The sequence below is a fragment of the Xenopus laevis genome, chromosome 3S (assembly GCF_017654675.1).
Source record: "Xenopus laevis strain J_2021 chromosome 3S, Xenopus_laevis_v10.1, whole genome shotgun sequence".
In the NCBI taxonomy this organism is placed as follows: Eukaryota; Metazoa; Chordata; class Amphibia; order Anura; family Pipidae; genus Xenopus; species Xenopus laevis.
In genome coordinates, this window is record NC_054376.1 from 103,494,937 (window position 1) to 103,504,334 (window position 9,398).

Genomic DNA, 9,398 nt, shown 5'->3' on the forward strand with positions numbered 1-9,398 from the left:
ATTCTTTCTTCCCAAGCCCCGGCCTATTCATATTCCTGTCTCTTATTGAAAATAATGCATGGTTGCTAGGGTAATTTAGACCCTAGCAACCAGATTGCTGGGGTTGCAAATTTATATAAATTTATCATTTATATAAATGATAAAAATAAATGGAAACCAATTGCAAATAGTCTCAGAATGTCAATCTCTATATCCTAATAAAGTTAATTTAACCATGAACAGCCCCTTTATTTAACTGAGCTATTCCCTTTGAACTGAGAAGGCTACTTCCCAAAATCGCCGCTAGATGTCAGTGTTTCCTCTCGCCCTCTTTTCTATACAAAGGAGCGGCAGCAGGTGGCGCAAATGTTTGGTACACGATAGTTTGTCCCAGTCCGCGACCCGTAGCGGAGCCTGTCGCAATGGCAGATTCCCAGGATGTCCACGTCCGGATCTGTCATCAGGAAATCGTGAAATATGATCTGGAGATCAAAGCGCTGATCCAGGTAATGCAGTGCGGCTGCTGAGGGGAGGGGCGCCATTGATCGTACTGGCAGATTCTCTACACACCGGTGACAATAAGGAATTGAGCCTCATACGCAGTATTCCTTATGCAGCCACCGCTAGTACTAGTGACCTGGAGTGGAGGCAGCCCCATATACTGATAATTACAAGTTGGGACAGACAACTGCGCAGTTTGACAATGTTATATATTGTCCTAAATAATAGTTGGGCATTTGTTTCAGTCTACACGTTCTCTGTGCTGCACCCTAGCAGTTACTTGGAGGTACCACACATTGAACTGGCTCAGAATTATCCATTATACTATACCAGGAAAGGCTATTATTCCTTTAGGCAGCGACTAGCAAATATATAGTGAATAAAGTACCCCCTGTTGTAAAATATAAGAATTTTACAAGTTACTGAGGAGTTTCATGACCATATTCAGTGTTTTTATACAGGTCAAGGAACTACGAGGTTACTTCTAATATCCTCATATTTTCCGACAAGGAATACTTTATTATAATACACAGGTTTTAGTGAGTCATGTGACCAAAAGGACATCACTACTCACCGTTTATAAGGATATCATTTACAAGATATTCATGGCTTTTGTGTATTATATCTGTATATATATGTCTGAATCCTGAGTCAATAAATGTAACTTGTATTTGAGCTGTCAACTCTTACCAAAAAAATCACCAGAATCAACAGTGACATTATACCAGTTTTTTTTTATTTTTTTTTAGAAAGAAGGATTACATGCTTTCCCCAGTGAGTCCTACCTGTAGGCATGGGCTCCGATACTAGGGTTGCCACCTTTTCTGGAAAAAAATATTTATCTTTTTCCCTATTAATAACATTGGGATCAGCCAATATTTTTACCGGCCAGGCCTGTAAAATACCAGCCAGGTGGCAACCCTATCCAATACTCAAGTGCCCCAAGCCAGGCCAAAGAGCAACATGAGTAGATGGGCTAACCTTCGCCGAAGCTAGGATGAGCCCCATCTTCCCCGACCCCCCCTGCACACAAGGCACAGGCCTTGCCTTGCGGCTAGGGGTGTCCTATCTACCCTGGGTTCTGCCGAATCTTCCACCAGTGCGCAAGTCTTGGCAGACCATTGGCCAGCGTCCCCCATACAAGTTAAAAAAAATATTGGTGGCCAGAGGTTCAGTTCTTCGTTCTTCTTCATCTCCATTTTGGCGGCTTCCGCTCCATTCGGCAATTTTCAGCACCTTGCGGTGGTTTAGACTGCATTTTCTGGCTTCTTGTAGTTGCTTTTGGCAACTCTAGGGGAGCCCAGCTAATCAGGGAAGCACAGCACAGTGGGGCCCCCTTATAGCTTAAAAACCACCGGACCTGGTACAACTGCCTCCCCTGACGTTGACCCTGACAACAAGATACTAAGAGCTGAAACAACTCTATTATAAAATTACAAATACTTTTTATTCAACTACTATTGTGGAAGGGGATATGCTTAGTATTATATGCAGACATTTTAAAATGCCTTTTCTTTTGTAGGATATCAGAGAATGTCCTGGTCCTCTAAGCACCCTGAATGATCTCAATGCTCAAGTCAAGGAGAAATTACACCTGCTGAGGTTGAGAATACAGGTACATTCCAAAATCCCAGTGCATTGAGATGGGGAGAATTAGGAATTCTAAGAAACTCTTGAAACACAAGAGAGGTAGATACTTACTGTAATAATTAGGAATTAAAGGCAATGTAAAAACTCAAACTAATGTAAAATTGCTCAAAACACTCTTTTAAGCTCGTTTGCAATATACATCAATTTTTTTTTTAATTGTCTGTGATATTGGGCACCTAGGTACAAGCAGCTAAAAATTAATTTCCTGTTGCAGTTGTAAGAGCATTCTGAACAATATTACATTCATTTGCTCTTTTGGTTTAGCTTTCCTTTAAAGGGGGGGTTCACCTTCCAACTAGTTGTTTTCAGATAGATCACCTGAAAAAACGACTTTTTCCAATGACATTCTATTTTCTATCTGTCTCCGTTTTTCTACTATTGAAGTTTAAAGTGTAATTTTTCTCCTCGGGGGGGGGGGGTCACCGACCCTGTAAACTGTTCTAAATGGATACATTTAATTGATACATTACTTATCGTTGTCCCTGCTGAGCAGAATCTCTAGGTTTCATTAAAGGGCACCAATCATGACCAAAATCATTTACTAAGTAAATACACTATGTGAAAGTTCAAGAAATCCGATTTTTAAAACAGTTAGAATTGTTTGTATAATGTAAATGATCAGCTCACTATACCTTCTGCAAGTTCTCCCTTATCTCCCCTGCAGTTCTAGCTGAGGCAGCCATCTTGGATTTCACTGGCTCCTCCTACCTATATCTTCCCAGCCAACTGTAGCTCTGAAATCTCACACATGCTCAGTTGAAATTCCTTGCTTGCTTATCAACCCTTCTAAGGGCTAGTCCACACGGGGAGATAGCCACGCGTTTGCGGTCGCGGCGACAAAGCGCCGCGACCGGCGCAGGCGACAGTTTTGTATGGGCGCCTATGTAAAAACGCCTGTGCTAACCACACGAGGCGATGCGCTTTTCAACAGTCGCCTGAAAATGCCTCGCCAGGCTTTTTCAGGCGACTGTTGAAAAGCGCATCGCCTCGTGTGGTTAGCACAGGCGTTTTTACATAGGCGCCCATACAAAACTGTCGTCTGCGCCGGTCGCGGCGACTGGCGCGGCGCTTTGTCGCCGCGACCGCAAACGCGTGGCTATCTCCCCGTGTGGACTAGCCCTAAGCTATTTTCAAATCAGCCAAACCTGTGTGTTAGCTGCTGTACAGTAGTGCTGCCACCTGCTGGAAGTTAGTGTGTGCCCTTCATTTGCATAATGATTTTACCAGCAGGGGACAAGATGGGGAAATCTCATGATACTTCTAGTGGAGGAGTTTACTTAAAGGCAGTTAGAATTGCTACAATAGTTGCTAATACTCCAGAAATACTGCTGAGAAATGTATCAACTAAATGTTGCAAAATTGTAACAGTTCAGAGTCTGCGCCTGAATTATTGAGCTGCCAGACTCAAACACCAGAGACAGGGACATTCAACTTTAAACTTCGATTTTGGAAAAACAGTAAAAAAAATAAATAATGGAAAGTAATTGAAAAAAGTCTTTATTTCTGGGGAAAAATCTAAAAACGACTGAACGGTGAACAACCCCTTTAATACTAGATTACAGTACTTCTTTGGATTTAACAAAAAAAAAAAACCCAACTTTTTAAATTAAGCACTTCTCCCCACCCACCATGTAACACTATCTAGTTATTTGTTTTCTAAATCAACGATTGGTCATATCTTACTTTCTTTTTTGGGGAAAGGATTTTGAACAATTGGCTAAGGAGCAGGATAAGGAATCTGACAAGCAAGCATTGCTGAAGGAGATGGAGTGTCACAAAAAACAGATGTTAAGGTGTGTATGGCTGCCCTCAGCTTACATCTTTGTAGATGTTTAGAATAAAAGACTCAATAAATGCATAGATACCTAATCTCGCTTGCCTCTTAAAGGACCAGCAACATCAATTTTTTTTTATAAAAAAATTTGTTTGTGTAGAACAAAAAAAAAAACAACCACAAAGACATATTAAACTCCCATATAAGGCCTTAAAACACATACAATTTGCCTAACCAGGGCTTGCACACAAAACTCACAAGGCGGTATTTAAAAATAAATTGAATTTGCAGAATGGTACAGCAAGAGTACAATATTACATCACATAGGTAAACCCATTAGGCAATTTATATCATACAAAACAGTTCATTGAGCATAGTATAAGAGTATAGATACATACCACCTTAGTGCAATCAAAAGCTAAAGGAAGAGGATATACTGGCCACAGAATGAGAAAGAACTACCCTAACATTTCAGCAATAAACCTTTTTCAAGGGGAATGGCGCTTGAACTTCATACAGGTGAAAATGATTTAGAGTGTCTATTGAAAATTAACTTTTAATTATATACTATATACTATAGTGCAATGAGGCTGTGACCACAAAATACATATAGACAAATACAAGAGTCCTCTGCACTCAACCCATTATCAATACATTTAAGACAGAGACATTTTGTGCATACTGCTACTGAAAAATACCTTACCCTTTACTTTTTTCTTAAGCAAAATCTCTCTCTTAATTGTGATTTTGATTTCAGCAACCAGACTGTGTGGCGAAAGGCGAACCTTTCATGCAAGCAAGCGATCGATAATGCAGAGAAGGATGAACTGCTTCAAGGAGGCGACCCTACAAGGCAGAGGTACAGTGCTTTTGTTTTGGATTGTGATTCTGAAAGTGCACAGTAACTGCTTCTAGAGATATTTGTTTTTGGTGATTTTACAATAGTTTCTGCCAGCCATTAAAACTTCTAGGTGACATTGCCCTTTAATCTTTTTCCTCTGTAAGAGCTGGGCTTCCAGGAGGGAGAGTGAGTTGTTAGGTAAAGACACTCAGTTCTCCCTGTCTTTACTTAAAACACTGTTAATCCCTGGTCACTCTTACTTGTACAAGATCTGTTTTCATCTGTCTATCTAATGTCATTATGTCCTTGTACATGAAGCCATTTTTGCTACCTGATTATAAATTCTCACAACCGGGAGATTCTCTGTGCATTTGTATATAAGTTCCTTTTGGCAGGTATAGTTCATATAACTTGTACTCCATCTAAATGTGATACAAATTGTAGCCAATCCATATCAACATACTTTGGAATTGGTTCAGTACTAGCTGTTATCCTATTGTCCTATTCAGTTCTGCTTTGTGGCGTTAGATCATTTGTCTTAATTTTTGCTGTATATATTATAGTCTCTTTGAAACGATACTGTCATGGGAAAAAAAGTTTTTTTTTTTTTTTGCTCCAGCAGAATTCTGCACTGAAATACATTCGTCATTCGTATATTAAATTTGGAAATCTGAAATGGGGCTAGACGTATTGTCAGTTTCCCAGGAGCTCCCAGGTCATGTGACTTGTGCTCTGATAAACTTCAGTCACTCTTTACTGCTACACTACAAGTTGGAGTGATATCACCCCCTCCCTTTCCCCCCAGCAGCCTAACAACAGAACAATGGGAAGGTAACCAGATAGCAACTCCCTAACACAAGATAACAGCTGCCTGGTAGATCTAAGAACAGCACTCAATAGTAAAATCCAGGTCCCACTGAGACACATTCAGTTACATTGAGTAGGAGAAGCAACAGCCTGCCAGAAAGCAGTCCTAAAGTGCTGTCTCTTTCTGAAAGCCCATGACCAGGCAAAATGACCTGAGGTGGCTGCCTACACACCAATATTACCACTAAAAAAAATACCGGAATGACATTTTATAATGTAGAGTGAATTATTTGCAGTGTAAACAGTGTAATTTAGAAATATAAAAGACATAATAAAAATCATGACAGAATCCCTTTAAAAAACACTTGGCGCATGCATGAGATATTTTTGTAATCCATCACTGCGACTGTCCCCAACAGAAAAGTAGCAAAGGAAAACCTGGCACAGTCAACAAGCAGCATCACAGAGAGTCTGATGGGAATCAGTCGAATGATGTCACAGCAAGTCCGGCAGAGTGAAGTATCCATGCAGACAATAGGTATGGAGGAAACATGTGCACATGTTTCACAGCCAATAAATCCACTTTTAAATAGAAGAGATGCTATTTTAAAAAATAAGGCCCACCCCCTCGGATCCTAGGATTCACGGTGCACACAAACAAACCAAACATGTTAGGTCACATGAGCCAATTAACATACAGAGTTCTGTCTTTTGCTTCCACACTTCTTCCTGTTACAGTTAGAGCTGCAGTATTTCTGGTCAGGTGATCTCTGAGGCAGCACACAGACCATCATGAAATGGTGGTTCAAGGCAAGCGATGTGATATAAACTATCTGTTGCTTCAATATTCATTTTGGGGGTAACGTTTTCCTTTAACCAACAGTTAGTTCAGTTTAATTGACCTATTAAAAAATCTTACCAAACTGAAATATATCAATATTAGTAAATATTGCCCTTTTACATCTCTTGCCTTAAACCACCATGATGGTCACTATGCTCCCTTGGAGATCACCTGACCAGAAATAATGCAGCTGCGACAGAAAGAAATGCGAGAGTAAAACCATTTTGTTCATTCACTGGCAGATATGACCTTACATGTATTTGTGCCCTTGGTTTGTGCAACCGTGTGATCACTGGGCAGCAATATTTATTAAAATAGCAATTTCCTATTTAGGATCACCCACGAAACACACTGCTAAAAATTATATTATTATAAAAATGGTTTGAGATGAAGCAGGGTTTTACATATGAGATGTGATATGCAATATATTTTTATAGAGACCTACATTGTTTGGGGTATAGTTTTCCTTGAAAATTGTTTAGTAAATTAAATTTTGCATTTGCAGGTATACCTCTCTGTTAAATAACGACAACATGTACTGTATAGGAAGTAGGGATGTATCGAATCTACTATTTTGGATTCTGCCGAACCCCGAATCCTTCGCAAAAGATTTGCCAGAATACCGAACCAAATTCTAATTTGCATATGTAAATTTGGGGTGGGAAGGGAAAAATATTTTTTACTTCCTTGTTTTGAGACAACAAGTCGAACGATTTCCCTCCCTGCACCTAATTTGCATATGCAAATTGTTTGGGGTATAGTTTTCCTTGAAAATTGTTTAGTAAATTAAATTTTGCATTTGCAGGTATACCTCTCTGTTAAATAACGACAACATGTACTGTATAGGAAGTAGGGATGTACCGAATCTACTATTTTGGATTCCGCCTAACCCCGAATCCTTCGCGAAAGATATGCCCGAATACCGAACCAAATTCTAATTTGCATATGTAAATTAGGGGTGGGAAGGGAAAAATATTTTTTTATTTCCTTGTTTTGTGACAACAAGTCGAACGATTTCCCTCCCTGCACCTAATTTGCATATGCAAATTCAGTTCAGCGGGCGGAAGGATTCGGCCAAATCTGAATCCTGCTGAAAAAGGCTGAATCCTGGATTCGGTGCATCCCTAATAGTAACAGACAATTGCTACGAGATATTCATGTGCTCTGTATCTTTTCTCCATAGCCACATCATCACGGACCATTCAGGAAGCCAATGAGGAGTTCAAATCCATGTCAGGGACTATACAACTTGGACGAAAACTCATCACTAAGTACAACCGGCGTGAACTCACTGATAAGTTGCTCATTTTTTTGGCCTTAGCCTTATTCTTAGCAACTGTACTGTACATTTTGAAAAAAAGGCTATTTCTGTTCTAGTTGCTGCGTGTGGGTTTCTTACTGCAGAGGATTTGGATTCCCATCTTGTGAGGACCCCTGTTTTAAAGATTGCAAGCAACTTACTGAACTATAAAGATTAATCTGGAGCTAGTATCTAAGACTGCATCAGCTCTTCTCTGTTCAAAATGGTGCACAAAGTTAAATTATATCTAGGTTAATAAGAGGGTCAGCCATTGGGGAATTTTGGGAGTTATAAATCAACAATAGCAGAAGTAACAAAAGATGGACATTTCCGGTTTAAACTTTGATCGTGGACCTGACTTTTGTGTTCCATTTTATGTAAATTGCCTTGGCGTGTGGATTTTATGATAGTTTGATGTAATCCATCAGTAAAACAAATGATCACTGTATTTGTAGATCTTTGCTTATAGGTTACAGCATTAGCAATTCAGCCTGGGGCTTAACCCACCCAATCTCATTCTACACTTTTCCCTGTCGCCTATTGGGACTGGCATTTATAGGCTTGCACCTGCCTCATCCTGTGATGTCAGAGATGAGCGGGTCAAACATGAGTATATAAATGGTACCATATATCCCCAAACATAGAGCACAGCAGATGAAGGAAAAAACCTTTTAGGTCCAGTGTTCTGTTAAGCACCCCACTCCAGATGCAAAAATTCAGAAAAAGAGGATGGAAGACAAAGACCAAAGCAGAACTAACTGCTAGTGAGTTTTATTGCCACAACATGTTTGAGCAACACACTCTTTATCAAGTGTAATATAAACAGTGTACAATGAAGCATTTAAGGAACAAAACAGGAAATAGAATTCAGAGTAACCCCTCCCACCAATTAAGCTATAGTGGTTTAAATAGAGAAATGAGCTGCAGGAAGTTGTGGTTTCTCACATCTAAAAAGGCAACTCTTTTGTTTGCCCATATTGTTAGTTTCTAACAAATGACTGTGGTTTATTCAGCTAAAGATGCAACTGAAGCACAACATAACTGTAGGAAGTAGTACGGCCATTATGAAAATGAAATATTTGTATGGTTTATGTCACAAGTCAATTTAACTGACAACTGATGTCAAACTTTTGGCCATGGAATCCCCCTTCACCTGAAAGCCAGAAGATGGGAGTTTCCGGTAGCAGGAGGGCTGCACAGTTAATGGCAATAACATATAATATGTACATGTCAGTGCACACCATTAATGCCATTGGGTTGTGTGGAGGGAGCCATGTGGGGGCTCAGGCTGTTACCAACCGTCCCTCGTACTGAAGGCAAGGGTACAGAGATCAGGCTTCCTGCCGACCAACTCTCTCATGGAATTCTCAGTTTCCTTTCATTCTCATGATATTTTACGTGAGTACCGTTTAACCAATGTCATGTTAGCTGGCAGGAGGACAGGAATAGTTTTTTGTCTTTAATAAATTATATTTATGATATTCTGTCTTTGTTTTATTTCCTCCTGCACTCGCTCAACTCAACTGACTTGTTCCTGAGATTTATTCTCAGCACATTTTACTAAAGAATATACAAATATTCCTGAGGCCCCTGAACGTTTTTTTTTTTTTTAAACTTGGAATGATTTAGGAGAAAATGTATTCAGAAAATCAGTCCCCTAATCCTAAATATGTTTTTTTAAAGGAAAACTATACCCCCAAAAATT

The 9,398-nt window shown here is 39.7% G+C and overlaps 1 protein-coding gene across 1 annotated transcript; it reads left to right on the top strand.

The window, feature by feature from the left end:
• The first annotated feature begins 388 nt into the window (after positions 1–388).
• On the top strand, positions 389–9,172 carry bnip1.S (BCL2/adenovirus E1B 19kDa interacting protein 1 S homeolog). Its single transcript, NM_001086352.2, is given in 6 exon segments — positions 389–485; positions 2,003–2,095; positions 3,832–3,923; positions 4,662–4,763; positions 5,972–6,090; positions 7,577–9,172. Coding segments are annotated over 6 exon segments (684 nt in total). The 5' UTR covers positions 389–401; the 3' UTR covers positions 7,771–9,172.
• Positions 9,173–9,398: the final 226 nt, after the last annotated feature.